Genomic DNA, 15,739 nt, shown 5'->3' with positions numbered 1-15,739 from the left:
TGACTTTGGCTTGGCTCTGCACTGGCTGTTTGAGATCATCTGGGGTAATGAACTAGCGGATAGAAGGTACTTCTCTCTGTCTCTCTGTGGCTCTGAAACTTCAAATAAATAAATAAATCTTAAAAAAGGGGGAGGGAGGAGTTGGTATCAGTAAGCTTAGAATGAAATGAGGAACAACAGACATCAAAAAAATAAAGACAATTCCATGAATAATATTTTCTGCTCACATATTTGAAATTAGATGAAATAACTTGCCAGATTTGTCTCAAGAGTGAAAAATTTAAATATTCTGTAGCTAGTAAAGTTCATTGGGTTTTGTGACTCTACATGGAAAGTAGAACCCAGGGTCAGTGCTGTGGCTTAGCAGGTAAAGCCGCTGCCTTGCAGTGCCGGCATCCCATATGGGTGCTGGTTCAAGTCCCAGATACTCCACTTCTAATCCAACTTTCTGCTGTGGCCTGGGAAAGCAGTGGAAGATGGCACAAGTTCTTGGGCCCCTGTGCCCACATGAGAGACCTGGAAGAGGCTCCTGGCTCCAGGCTTTGGATCAGCCCAGCTCCATTAGTTGTGGCCATTTGGGGAGTGAACCAGCAGATGGAAGACCTCTCTCTCTCTCTGCCTCTGCCTCTGCCTCTCTGCAACTCTGCCTTTCAAATAAATAAAGAAATTAAAAAAGAAAACAGAATGTGACACCAGCATCAGAAATCAGTGCAACAACGAAAAAAGATCTAAAGACATCAAAAGTGTTTTTTTTTTATTACTGAAGTGGCAGATAGTCCTAATAGCAGGCTTTCAGATTTTAGAAGGAGAGGTACTCTACAATTCATTTTACGAACAGATTATGGTATTTTTAAAAAAGATTTATTTATCTATTTGAAAGGCCGAGTTATAGAGACAGAGAGAGGGAGATCGATCTTTCATCTGCTGGTTCACTCCCCATTTGGCCATAATGACAAAAGCTGTGCCAGTCTGGAGCCAGGAGCTTCTTCCTGGTCTCCCATGTGGGTGCAGGGGCCCCAGGGCTTGGGCCATCTTCTGCTGCTTTCCTGTGCCATAGCAGAGAGCTGGATCAGAAATGGGGCAGCTGGGGCATGAACCGGTGCCCATATGGGATGCAGGTAGTGCAGGCAGCAGCTTTACCCACTAGGCCACAGTGCCGGCTCCCAATTATTATATTTCTAGAAAAAACATGAACTAAGCAAGAAAAGAGAGTCTAGGTAATTTAATTTATGAATATAGTTAAATAATACCAATAAGAAATAATCTTTGACTACTTCCAGAATGATATAAAAGTAATTTTGATAATGACTAAATTGGTTTTGTTTTAGGAATATAAAGGATGGATTAATAATTATAAAATGTCATTGATAGGATAAGACATTTGATGAACAGATCAGAGGGCACAAAATCTTTTAGCAGAAATGCTTAGATTACATTTTAGCATAAGTCATGATGGGAAGCTGTTAGCAAATTGTTTGATTCTTCCTCAATTTTTTCTTTTATTTATTGAAAGGCAGAGAAAGGAGGAGACAGACAATTTCAGAGATCTCCCATTCATTGTTTCACTTCCCAAGTGCCTGACACATTTAGGGCTGGGCCAGGCCAAAGCCAGGAGCCAGGGGAAGATCAGTTCTCTTCTTGCAATTAGAGACCTAATACAAATGACATCATTTGTTGCAACTGAGGGTGACATGAAGTAGCAGGAGGCTGGAATCAGGATGGGAGCTAGGAGTTGAACCCAGGTACTCTGATATGGGATGCAGTCGTCCTAAGCAACATCTCTACCAGGGTGCCAAATGCCTGCCTCATTAAGTTTGAAAGAGAAAGAAACTTAAATCAGGATAATGTATGATATAACACTTAGTGATGTAATGTTGAAGCATTCCTTTGCAAGTAGGTAAATTGTAATATTGTTGCTTCTACTCAGGAAAAAGACAAATTCAGTATTTCTTTTTTTATTTATTTATTAAAAAAATTTTTTTTTAAATTTTTTGACAGTGAGAGAGAGAGAGACAGAAAGGTCTTCCTTTGCCGTTGGTTCACCCTCCAATGGCTTCCGCGGCTGGTGTACTGCACTGATCCGATGGCAGGAGCCAGGTGCCTATCCTGGTCTACCATGGGGTGCAGGGCCCAAGCACTTGGGCCATCCTCCACTGCACTCCGGGGCCACAGCAGAGAGCTGGCCTGGAAGAGGGGCAACCGGGACAGAATCCGGCACCCCGACCAGGACTAGACCCCGGTGTGCCGGCGTCGCAAGGTGGAGGATTAGCCTAGTGAGCCATGGTGCCGGCCTTAAATTCAGTATTTCTAGTTAGCAGTATACTAACGATATTAGTAGAATAAACAAAGACAGAAAATATAAAAGGATTAGAAGGAGGAAACAAAGCTAAAATTGTAGATATACAGAGAATACAAAACAAAGTACACGTTTTCAGAACAAATGAGAGAATTTTGGAAAATTTTTTAGCACAATTTCAAAAAAATTTCATTATTATCTTTACTATAGATATAAAATATTTAGAAATTTAACATAAATGTGGATGACCATTATGTGAAAAATCATTGTTGTCTGAAAAGCATAATAGAAGACTTAATATGTTGAGAGAATTGTTTATGAAATGAGAGACTTGGTATCATAATGGTGTCAATTTTCTGCACATTAATTGATAATCTTATCAAAATGTAGCAAATTGTGTAGCAAACTGTCACATGGAAGATTAAATGGCTAATAATAGCAAGCAGTTTCGAAGAATAAGTGGGGAACTGGTGCTAAAAATTTATTTTCATCTGTTTCTTTATATGTCTGTAATTAGCACTAATGTAGAAAGGGACATGTGGAAGTAATGGAGAATTTATAAATGTTGCATGGTTATATAGAAGGTGAGAGTGTGGGTCATTAGAGGGGATAATGGATTGTTTGGGGGCTGTTGACTACCCATATGCAAAATAAGTTAAACTCTTATTTCATAACATATAAAAACAAATTACAGGTGAAATAAAGATCTAAATATGAAAGGCAAATCTGTAACATTTTATTTGCAAATGGAAAAAAATCTTTACAGCCTCAGTATTGAAATGATTTTCTTAAGAAAGATAGAGTATAGCCGTAATAGAAAAGATTAGTATATTTGACTACATTTAAATTAAGACTTTTGTATGCTTTAGGATACCATAAACATTGTGAAAAGGTAAATATAGACTGAGATGTGTTATACGTGTAACTGACAGAGGTTAAGTCCATAGAATTTAAAGAGAAATTCTACAAATAAGAGCAAGACAAAATAACTCCATGAAAAATGACAGAGATATATGGCTGGCATTGTGGCATAGCAGATTACGCTGCTGCCTGCAGTGTCAGCATCCTATTTCCCATCCAGCTTCCTGCTAAAGTGCCTGGGAAGGCAGCAAATCATGGCACAAGTACTTGGACCGCTGCCACCCGTGTAGGAGACCTAGATGGAGTTCCAGGCTCCTGGCCAAGTCCGATTTGTTGAAGCCTTTTGGGAGTTAATCAGTGGATGGGTGATCTCTCTGTAACTCTGCCTTTCAAGCAAACAGATAAATAATTAAATCTTGAAAAAGAATGGCAGAGTAGAATTTACAAAAAAATTATTTCTCATGTGCACTTTGGAGTCTTTTTTTGTTTGTTTTAAAGATTTATTTTAGGGGCCGGCGCCATGGCTCACTTGGCTAATCCTCCCCATATGGGCACCAGGTTCTAGTCCTGGTTGCTCCTCTTCCAGTCCAGCTCTCTGCTGTGGCCTGGGAGGGCAGTGGAGGATTGCTCAAGTGCTTGGGCCCCTGCACCCCACATGGGAGACCAGGAAAGAAGCACCTGGCTCCTGACTTCGGATCGGCTCAGCGCCAGCCGTAGCAGCCATTTGGGGAGTGAACCAACGGAGGGAAGACCTTTCTCTCTGTCTCTCTCTCTGTCTATAACTCTACCTGTCCAAAAAAAAAAAAAAAAATTTATTTTGAAAGCAGTGTTCCAGAAGTTCCAAAGAGAGAGAGAGAGAGATTGATAACCTATCCACTGCTTCATTTCCCAAATGGTTACAACTGCCAGGACTGGGGCAGGCCAAAGCCAAGAGCCAGTACCTCCATCTGGGTCTCCTGTGTAGAAAGCATGGCCACAAGCACTTGCACCAAATTCCCCTGGTTTCCCAGGTGAATTAGCAGAGAGCTGGATCAGAAGTGGAACAGCTGGGACTCCACCTGGTGCTCATATGGGATGCAGGCATTGCAGGCATTGGCTTAACCTATTGTGCCACAATTCTTGCCTCCCCCCAACCCCACAGGTCTTGTTGAAGAAATATATGATTTAATGTCTATTAAGAGGAGAATGAGTAAAGTAATTGTAGCATTTTGTATAGTAAAGTGTCAAACAGCAGTTACAAATGAGTGAAATAATACATAAGCTTCAAGGCTAGTGAATCTAAAAATATTAAGAATGTGAGTTTAAGGATATGTATATACCTCTTTTTTTTTTTTGACAGGCAGAGCTAGACAGTGAGAGAGAGAGAGACAGAGAGAGAAAGGTCTTCCTTTTACATTGGTTCACCCCCCAAATGGCCGCTATGGCTGTTGGGCTGCGCTGATCCGAAGCCAGGAGCCAGGTGCTTCCTCTTGGTCTCCCATGCGGGTGTAGGGCCCAAGTGCTTGGGCCATCCTCCACTGCCTTCCCGGGCTACAGCAGAGAGCTGGACTGGAAAAGGAGCACCTGGACAGAATCCGGTGCCCCAACTGGAACTAGAACTTGGGTTGCCGGCGCCACAGGCGGAGGATTAACCAAGTGTGCTGCAGCGCCGGCCAGGATATGTATATAACTCTTAAAAATAAAAGAATATATAGTTTTTTTGTTCCCTGGAATATGGTTAAACCAGAGTAATGATTCCATTTTAGATTTCGGGTTCCATCCATGATCATCAGAGTCACTTAGAAATATACTTTCTTAAGATTTTTTTTTGGGGGGGGGGGCAGCACTGTGACATAGTGGGTAAAGCCTCCGCTGCAATGCTGGCATCCCATATGGGCACTGGATTCAGTCCCAGCTGCTCTCCTTCCAATCTAGTTCTCTTCTAATGTTCCTGGGAAAGCAGCGGAAGATGTCCCAACTACTTGGGTCTCTATACTCATGTGGGAGACCTGGAAGAAGCTCCTGGCTCCTGGCTTCAGTCTGGCCCATCCCTGGCTGTTGTGGCCATTTGGGGAGTGAACCAGCAGATGGAAGATCTCTCTCTGTAACTCTGCCTTTCAGATAAACAAAATAAATCTTAAAAAAAAGATATCTTTTTCTTGTGTCTCTTTTTGTTCTTTGACCTAAGCCATTGTTCTGAGAAGTCCTTGAGTAAATCTGCTTTCCCATAGGCATCCTCAAATTCTTTGTCTTTCTTGGGGGGTCTCCAAGGGTCTCCTGTTGCTGACCATACTGGAATCCAGTTCATCTTCCTATGATGTTTTGATATTTCTGGGCATGAAATAGAATAGCTTGTATTTCTACTCAGCTGAACTGATTTGACTTTTTAATGAGATTTAGAATGACTTAAGTAGGCCCCCCTCTTTTTTTTTATGGGGATATCATTGCAAACAACATCCACATTCTTTTTTTTATTTAATAAATATAAATGTCCAAAGTACAGTTTATGGATTACAATGGCTTTTTCCCCCGTAACCTCCCTCCCATCTGCAACCCTCCCAAATCCCACTTCCTCTCCCATTCCATTCACATCAAGATTCATTTTCAATTCTCTTTATATACAGAAGATCAATTTAGTATAAATTAAGTAAAGATTTCAACAGTTTACACTCACACTGAAACACAAAGTGTAAAATACTGTTTGAGTACTAGTTATAGCATTAATTCACATTGTACAACAATACATTAAGGACAGATCCTACATGAGGAGTAAGTGCACAGTGTCTCCTGTTGTTGACTTAACAAATTGACACTCTTGTTTATGGCGTCAGTAATCCCCCTAGGCTCTTGTCATGAGTTGCCAAGGCTATGGAAGCATTTTGAGTTCGCTGACTCTGATCTTATTTAAATTAGGTCATAGTCAAAGTGGAAGTTCTCTCCTCCCTTCAGAAGTTTCTCCTTCTGTGATGGCCCGTTCTTTCCACTGGGATCTCACTCGCAGAGATCTTTCATTTAGGTCGTCGTCGTCGTCGTCTTCTTCTTCTTCTTCTTCTTTTTTTTTTTTTTTTTTTGTCAGAGTGTCTTGGCTTTCCATGCCTAAAATACTCTCATGGGCTCTTCAGCCATATCCTAATGCCTTAAGGGCTGATTCTGAGGCCAGAGTGCTATTTAGGACATCTGCCATTCTATGAGTCTGCTGTGTATCCCGCTTCCCATGTTGGATCATTCTCTCCTTCTTAATTCTATCAGATAGTATTAGCAGACACTAATTTGTTCATCTGATCTCTTTGGCTCTTAGACCTATCATTATGATCAATTGTGAACTGAAGTTGATCACTTGGACTAGTGAGATGGCATTGGTATATGCCACCTTGATGGGATTGAATTGGAATCCCCTGGCACGTTTCTAACTCTATTGTTTGGGGCAAGTCAGATTGAGCATGTCCCAAAGATTTTATTTATTTGTTTGAGAGGTAGAGTTACAGACAGAGAGAGGAAGCGACAGAGAGAAAGGTCTTCCTTCCATTGTTCCCTCCCCAATGGCTGCAATGGCCAGAGCTGTGCAGATCCTAAGCCAGGAGCCAGGTGCTTCTTCCTGGTCTCCCATGTGGGTGTAGGGGCCCAAGGACTTGAGCCATCTTCCACTGCTTTCCCGCTGGATTGGAAGAGGAGCAGCTGGGACTAGAACCGGCACCCATATGGGGTGCCGGTGCTGCAGGTGGAGGATTAACCTACTGTACCATGGCACCGGCTCTTCCTTCTCTTATCTAATAAACATTAACCATTTCCATGTGATTTATGTAATGTTATGAAGGAGACAGGAAGAGACTCTAATTATCTTTGCTTTGAAGGGATCATATGTTCCTTTTAGTCATAAGGAAGGAGAAGTCTCATTCATTTACTTAAAGGTAGCCTTTTGATTACAGATAATGCTTTACTTTTCATAGTTAAGATATATGTAATATAAATATATTGTTTGTTTTTTCAGAATTTAAACAAGCAAGCATATGATTTGGCAAAGGCTTTACTGAAGAGAACTGCTCAAGCTATTGAACCCTATATTACCAATGTAAGTCTTTCCTGTGGTTGGTTAGCACAAGGTTTAAGCCAACATTTTATTGACTACTAAGTAGGAAAATTTTGGCAAGTTTTATATACTTTTTTATTTTGTCTTGTTTTATCCAGTAAGTAATTTTCTTTCTCTTTCTGACTTAAAATTGTTCTTGGTCAGTATTTTCTGTACAGTTAGTTCTCATCTGTTTCTTCATCCATTTGCTTCTTTCAGATGGTCTAGGAACAAAAACACCTTTTGTTTCGGTTAGCAAGTTAGACTTTTTGCTTGTAATGTCAGAAATAGATATAATTAGGTAAAGCACGGAACTTCTCATTATCAGAATTTGTGTACAGTTTACAGCTTTTTGGAGATTAAATTGATTTGTTTGAGAGGATATGAACTAATATCAAAACCTAAAAATTGGGGGAAAGTGTGACCAACAGTATTTACTTGGTGAAGGTTGCTTATCAATTGCCATACCCTGAATAGATTCCCTATAAATCTTCCTTTTCTAAGAAGAATTGAACCCTTTCAGTGTCACCCAGATCTACTAATTTATTTACAGAGGTCTTTTTCACCTGTCAGGTTCACTAATGGAAGCTTATAGTAAGTTTTATTTTCTCTCCACAGTTCCATTGAATTGCACCACTCTGGCTGGCTCCATTCATTTACTATGTGAATAGTGCCCCCTAGAATGCAGATCTAGAGTACAATGTTATTGGTAGCTCTTGGAATTGTGTAACAGTTCTGTGTCCACCTGTTTTTCTCTTTGATCCAGCTCCAAAAAGATATATAATTTTTTGGGAAAAAATGAGGAAAAAAGCCTTTTATAATTACTTACGTATTTAACTTTTCCTAAAGTTTTCAAAAAGGTATTTTTTTAAGACTTATTTATTTGAAAGGCAGAATTAGAGAGAGAGAGAGAGAGAGAGAGAGAGGTATCCTATCTGCTGGTTCACTCCCCAGATGGCCACAACGGCTGGAGTTTAGCCAATCTGAAGCCAGGAGCTTCTTCAGGGTTTCCCACATGGGTGCAGGGGCCCAGTACTTGGGACCATCTTCCACTGTTTTCCCAGAGTGCTGGATCAGAAGTGGAGCATCCGGGACTTGAACCGGTGACCACATGGAATGCCAGCACTTCAGGAAGCAGCTTTACCTGCTATGCCACAGCGCTACCCCCCCCCCCCCCCCACAATTTTTTTTCTTAAGATTTATTTTATTTATTTGAAAGTTAGAGAGGTAGAGACACACACAGAGGTCTTCCATCTGCTGGTTCACTCCCCAGATGGCCACAACGGCCGGAACTACGCTGATCTGAAGCCAGGAGCCTCTTCTGGGTCTCCTACGTGGTGCAGAGGCCTAAGGACTTGGGCCATCCTCCACTGCTTTCCCGGGCCATAGCAGAGAGCTGGACAGGACGTGGAGCAGCTGACCCAGAACTGGCACCCATATGGGATGCTGGCGCTTCAGGCCAGGGCCTTAACCTGCTGCGCCACAGCACCAGCCCCCCCCCCTCCCCAATTTTTTTGTACACCTCGAAATTAGAAGTCAGTCTATGAAATAGGTCATGAAAAGATGTATACTTTGAGGAGTTAGGTATGTCATAAAACAGTCTCTTGGTAGATCCCAGCTTTTGTTGCTAGCTTATGACCTTAAAGAATACTAAGCATATGATGATTTGGAAAAATAAATTTTATTTGTAAGGAAATTGTTTTGAAGGGTGAACTTTCAGAAGCTGTAGAATACAGTTCCGTAATTATTTTAATAGCTCCAAGATTGGCAAGAAACTCCAAGTACTAGTTTCCACAGTTTTGTGAGTCTTGGGTATTAGATGAGATAAATTGATAGGTTTTTAAAATCTCATCCAATACCCAAGAGTCACAAAACTGTGAACACTAGTATTTGGATTTTCTTGTGATTTTGTGATTAATTACACTTTCCCTTTCCCTTGCTTCAAATACCTCTGAATGACTTTTCATGGCTGAGTGGAGCACACAGGTGAGCTACTCCTGGTGGTCATTTATTTAAACAGATATCGCCAATCCAGGTATTTTTAAGGGGCATACTTACCTTATTTTGATGCCTTTTTCGGCATAACACCAAGAGAAGAACACAGTACCATGTTGCTATTTCTTCTGATACTGAAGAAAATGAATGTTTGGGGGCAATTAAAGGGAAAAATTTCCATAGAATGATATTTGTTAGAGCTTGGTCATTAGGTTTATTATTTCTATTCTGTCAACTTTTGTGTGTGTTTTCAAAATATTTGTATTAAAAGTTAAAGAAAAAATTATAATTCTCTTAACTCTTTTTCTCATTAAACTTGTGTAGTTACATATAAAAGTCACTTTCTGGGTAAGATTAGTGGTATTAAAAATATTCTCAGCCGTTTTGGACTTGTAGATGAAATAGCCTTTGCTCATTTATTTTCCCAGTAGACAATTAGCAAACAAGGAGTAAAATACCTGATAATAATAACCCCACCTCCCTTTCTTTTTTCCTTGTTTCTTTTTCAGTCCTATATATACACACATATTCAAGTTTGTCTTTATAGGTAGTGATTCTTTTATATGTGAAAACTCAAATACGGAAACTCAGAATCACTGTGTTGTTGTAGATTGTTTTTAAAATAGAATTTGTTGTAAGTTGGCAACCCAGGAGACTAAAAAGTACATGTGCTTTTTAAGAAAGGTAAAGCAGTATCAAAACTGAAAAGTACATAGTGACAGTTCAAAAGGTTTCCTTAGTGATATTATTTTTTGCTAAGTCTTTTGAATCACAAGTTTTGACATTATGGCACAAAATTATTTTGTTGGACTGAAACAGTGTTATTAAACCTTTGTTCAAATAGGTAAATTGGGGTTACTAATAGTTTGGGTGGTAGTAAGAGTGTTATTTTTGTGAATGCACTTTTGTATAAATCTAAAGTAACATTATTGAATTGAGACTTTTATTAGAGATGATGTTATAAAAATAGTAGTGAATGCATTTGTTATCTGCTTATAAATTGAAGTAGTGATTTTTGAAAGAAAATGTTTTAATCAAATGTAAGTCTGTTGCTACTGAATTTTAAGACCTTTTGAACAAGGCCTTAGATTATATTATTCATGTTAAATGTAATATCTGTTGTGTATTATTCACTCATTTACCAAATATGTACTCGTTGCCTACTCTGTGTCAGAAGCCGTGCTAGGTCTTGTTTTATACAGTGCAGAAGACCAACTTGGTTGTTGTGTTTTTGGAGATTATAAGTTTACAGTATATTTTGTTTTTTAAAATTTTTTGAAAAGCAGAGAGAGATATACGGAGATTTCCCATATGCTGATTCGCTTTCCAGATGTTTGAAGCCAGTAGCTGGGAACTCAGACCATGTCTCCAGTGTGGATGGCTGGGACCCAGATACTTGAGCCATCTCCCACTGCCTCCCAGGGTGGGCATTAACAGAAAACTGGAATGTGGCGAAGAGCCATTGGAGCTGGGATTCTAATCCAGGCACTTCTGTATAGGATATGGATGTCTTAAGCAGTGTCTGAACCACTGGATCAAATGCCCACCCCCAGTAAATGGTTTAATGGAATTTATAAGAAGTTAAATTGGAATGATTTAAAAATTATTTGTTATCATTTTATTTGAAAGATATATTCTGTCAGCTGGTTCACTTCCCCAAAGCCCTACAACAGCCAAGGCTGGGCCATGCTGAAGCTAGGAGCCCAGCACTCAGTGCATGTCTTTCATGTGGGTGGCAGGAGCCCAAGTACTTGAGCCCATCATCTGCTGCCTCCCAGGGTATGCATTAGCAAGAAATTGGAATAGAGGCGGAGGAGCCAGAATTGGAACCAGGCACTCTGTCCACTGTGGGGTGTGTGCTGCTCTCCTAAGCTGTATGGTAACCACAGCACCAAATGCTTGCCTTTCTTTTTACTTATTTCCCTTTAAATTTTTCAAGTAAGTTTTTCTCCAACTGATGATGGTGGTTTAACCACCATGGTGGCCAGATCGAAAAGGTTTAATGTTCTTTATTATGAAAAGGTAAATTGGTTTATTTTATTTTACTGATTTTTAGATAGGAGAGAATTTGTGAATAGAAACAAATACGTCACTTTATTTTCAACCTGAATAGCGATTTGACTTTTGATGTTATGAAATTCTTTTCTCAAAACATTGGTAGATAAAAAGAAATAGCAGGCTGGCGCCATGGCTCACTAGGCTAATCCTCCGCCTGCGGCGCCGGCACACCGGGTTCTAGTCCCGGTTGGGGCGCTGGATTCTGTCTCGGTTGCTCCTCTTCCAGTCCAGCTCTCTGCTGTGCCCCGGGAGTGCAGTGGAGGATGGCCCAGGTGCTTGGGCCCTGCACCCGCATGGGAGACCAGGAGGAAGCACCTGGCTCCTGGCTGCGGATGGGCATAGCATGCCAGCTGCAACGCGCTGGCCTTAGTGGCCACTTGGGGGGTGAATCAATGGAAAAAGGAAGACCTTTCTCTCTGTCTCTCTCTCTCTCACTAACTCTACCTGTCTTTAAAAAAAAAATAGCAAGTTATTTTTACAACTAATAGAGAAAGTAAAGCAAAATAGAATTTGTTCTTTGCTCTCCTTTGTGGCTAGATTGTTTATACTAGTGTACAGACCTAAAACACTTCACTTAAATAACACAGGAACTAAAATTATGCAGAAAAGATGTAGCTTAGTGTCATAAACCTTATAGATGTTTACATATTGTTTGTTAGAATGTTAAAAACAATAAAATTTGCATTAAAATTTAAAACTATATATTTAAAAAAACAAGATGGGTTCCCACTATTAAGGTGTAAGTAGGCTTTGTTTTATTTGATATTATCTTCCATATATGCTAAGGTGTACAAGGTGTGGTCCCTTGCCCTTAAGGATTTTATTGAGTGAGGAGATTAAGGTGTGTATTAGTCATAGTCGACATTGAGGGTGGCTGTCCACATTGAGGGTAGGTCTTCCCCACTCAGTCTGTTGAGTAAATCTCCTTCAGAAACTCCTTTGAAGACACACCTGGAAATAATGGCTTTAGCAGGTCTATAGATATCCCTTCATCCAGTAAATTTGACATGTAAAATTAACTATCACAGACATACACAGATAATATAATACAGGATAAAATATAGGAAATAACATCAATGTGGAGCAAAGTGTATTTGGAAGTTGTTTATTGATACGTTAATTGATGAATCGGTGAAAGTTACCTCTTTTATTGTGTATATTATGTGTGCCTCCTTTTATCTTTTTTTAATGGAATGTAGTTATTTCCCACCTGCTGTTGGGAATTTTTTGCTATGCCATGTTTGACTTAAGATTTTTGGAAATGCATTTTATACATGATATTTCTGCTAATGGTACTTTTTTTTTCTTCTCAAAAGTTTTTTAATCAGGTTCTCATGCTTGGGAAGACATCTATCAGCGATTTGTCAGAGCATGTGTTTGACTTAATTTTGGAGCTCTACAATATTGATAGTCATTTGCTGCTATCTGTTTTACCCCAACTTGAATTTAAATTAAAGGTAACTATTGTAAAGATAACATGATTTTGTCAACTGGGTTAGCAAGGAGCTGGCTTTTAAATTCTTACAGTAACTTTACCTGAATGTAACAGATGAGGGATTGTGTTACCATTAGTTATGTTCATGTTTGTGCCTTACCTGTTTCTGTTTCTCCAGTGCCTGGCATGGTGCCTTGCTCAGATAGTACCTACTTAATAAGTGTTGGGAAGATGGTATTTCCCAGATAAGTTCTAGTATTTAATTAAGTTTTGAGGTCCTAGAGATACATCAAATTTATATTTTCAGGGTACAGTTCAGAGCAGTTTCCTTGACCTTTTGACTGGGCCATAAAAGGGTTCATCATCTGCACAGTATAAAATGTTTTTCTTTTATGCATTTTTAGTTATCTGTGTTGAAAGTTTGCTTTTGCATAGTTCTGTGGAGTCTGTTGGTAACATGTCCCTTGTTTCCTTGACATTAAATTTTGCTGTAAAATTGAGCTTCATCTGCAAAATGGGATAATACACTTTCTCTTTCATATCATTACAGGAAGATTAAGTAAAGCTGGTTTACAATTACTAATCTTGGACAGATCTCAGAATATCACCTGCAGAAAAACTTTTATGATTTTCATCCAGTATTTATTATTGCTAAAAAGTTTGATTTATCTCTTTCAAAAACAAAGCAGATCACACTTGCAATGTGAATATCCCAAATAACCAGTAAATAATTATTTTATCCTGGAGTATATTTTTGGTGTCTCTCAAGTGAGTCATTCATTTAACTGGCCTCCCTGCCCCCTTTTAAATGTGGTTAGTGATTTTGATGAGGCAGGAAGTAGTTACTTACACCTCTAATTATTTGTTGGCTTATTTGATTTTCTCTAGTAAAAATGTTGAATAAATGCTATGTGCATTTTCCTACATACTATGAGAAATATAAAAATAAGGAAATTATCATCCCTGCTTTCAGCAAACTTAACATCTAGTATGAGAGGAAGAGGAAAAAAAAATCCAGATCTAATAAGAGGCCAGATATTATAATTGTCATAAGAGATACAAACAGCATACACTTGAAGCAAAGGAGACAGCATGCAGAAGCATATGGAGGTAGGAAGGTGCTGGGTGAATTTGTTGAACACAAAGAATTAGGAGGTAGTAGTAAGTAAGTTTATATCACTCCTGGCTGCATATTAGAATCTTTGTCTGTAGAGCTTTTATTAACAAGTAGATGTCTAGACATTAAACTAGACCACATGAATCAGAATTTCTGAAAGCAGAGTGTAGGAGTCTTGTTTCTTTTTTTTTTTTTTTTTTGTTTTTTCTAAGTTTTAGGAATGAATCTATGTACAGTGTGGGCTGAGAAGGACCTTTTAGAGGAATAAAGAAAGGAATAATAGAGATGAATTAAATTATATTGTAGGGGCTTTTCAATGGTAGGTTGAGGCATTGGCTTAAAATTTAAAAAAAGTTTTGTATAGTGCTTTAAATAGCACCTTGAATATTAGTGCTGTTTGATAGACTTGATTGCCATACTTCAGTTTAGTTTTGTGGCTGGCTCATTCAGTTAACCATTATGTCATTTACTAGTAGTACCAGAAACCCCAGGGTGCCTGCAATATAGTATATAAAATAAATTTAGTTTTCGCATAGCGAAGGAGGCTTCATTCATTGTTAGGTTGTTAAACTTCCTTTAGGAATGTGGTGTGTGTATAGATGAACTAACGTTTCTTTAACTTTTATGTATTTCTAAAAAGAGCTTAAAAAAAAAAAAAGAATTCCCTGTTTACTGTTGTCTTAACCTCTATCAGTGTCTCATCTTAAAAACCAGTTTTTTAAAGTTCCTGAATTCATTACTGAATTTGATTCTGAATGGAAATAAACCTTAATTGTAGAAGAGAATTCTAACATTTAATCAAACTTTGAGATACGTATTTTCACTTAGGGGGTACTACTTAATGTAATTTGAGATGATGAGAGCATTTATGGTGATACTTAATTTTTTGAACAGTATATTGAGCATTTTTAGGTAATTTTTTGTCTGAAGTTCATGAAATGTTTTCTGTGGAAGTGGAGGATAAAAGAAATCATAGGCAAAATATGTAATCATACTCTGAATATCTACCTCATTTAAAACTATGGTCATGTTTTGTTTTAGAGTAATGATAATGAGGAACGCCTACAAGTTGTTAAACTACTGGCAAAAATGTTTGGGGCAAAGGATTCAGAATTGGCTTCTCAAAACAAACCCCTTTGGCAGTGCTACTTGGGCAGGTACATGATTTTGCTTTACTGTTTGAAACTATTATATGTTTATATCTACCTACGTTGCTTTTTAAAACACTATCCATATTTAAGCTATGACTTCTGAAATAGTAAAAATGAAGGATTTTAAATATTGAAATTTTTCTGTTCTGATGATGATCAGCTATATTTATGATTTTTTTCCCCATCTTATTTTGTCCTCAGTAATTTTTACTTTTTATTTCTTTGGAGATTTAATTATTTGAGAGAGTTACAGGGGGATGGAGTGAAAGAAAGAAAGAAATCTTCTGTCTGCTGGTTCAATCCCCAAGTGGTCACATTGAACAGGGCTGAGCCAGTCCAAAGCCAAGGAGCCAGAAGCTTCATCTGGGTCTCCCATATGGGTGGTAGAGGCCCAAAGACTTTGACCATTTTCTGCTGCTTTCTCCAGGCCATTATCTGGGAGCTGGATCAGAACTGGAGCAGCCAGACATGAAATGCTGGTACTTGTATGGGGTACTAGATTCACAGGCGGTGGCTTTACATGCTTTGCCACAACACTGGCTCTTGTCAGTAATTGTTTTTTAAGGATTTATTTCTTCATTTGAAAGGCGGAGTTGGGGCCAGCACTGTGGCTCACTTGGTTAATCCTCGCCTGTGGTGCCAGCATCCCATATGGGTGCCGGTTCTAGTCCCGGTTGCTCCTCTTCTAGCCCAGCTCTCTGCTATGGCCCGCGAAGGCAGTGGAGGATGGCCCAAGTGCTTGGGCCCTGCACCCACATGGGAGACCAGGAAGAAGCACCTG

General features: G+C 39.1%; 1 protein-coding gene across 5 annotated transcripts in view; it reads left to right on the top strand.

The window, feature by feature from the left end:
* The window catches only part of PDS5B (PDS5 cohesin associated factor B), a 203,743-nt gene that overhangs the window by 72,113 nt on the left and 115,891 nt on the right, over positions 1-15,739 (top strand). For all 5 annotated transcript variants that reach the window (XM_062194387.1, XM_062194386.1, XM_062194389.1 and 2 more), the window contains exons 7-9: positions 7,125-7,205; positions 12,572-12,712; positions 14,849-14,964. In XM_062194387.1, coding sequence (XP_062050371.1) covers positions 7,125-7,205; positions 12,572-12,712; positions 14,849-14,964 — 338 coding nt within the window. The remainder of the gene's footprint in view (positions 1-7,124; positions 7,206-12,571; positions 12,713-14,848; positions 14,965-15,739) is intronic.

Source organism: Lepus europaeus, chromosome 6, assembly GCF_033115175.1.
Source record: "Lepus europaeus isolate LE1 chromosome 6, mLepTim1.pri, whole genome shotgun sequence".
Lineage (NCBI taxonomy): Eukaryota > Metazoa > Chordata > Mammalia > Lagomorpha > Leporidae > Lepus > Lepus europaeus.
The sequence above is the reverse complement of the archived record's forward strand: the minus strand, read 5'-3'. Positions and strand labels throughout refer to the sequence as shown.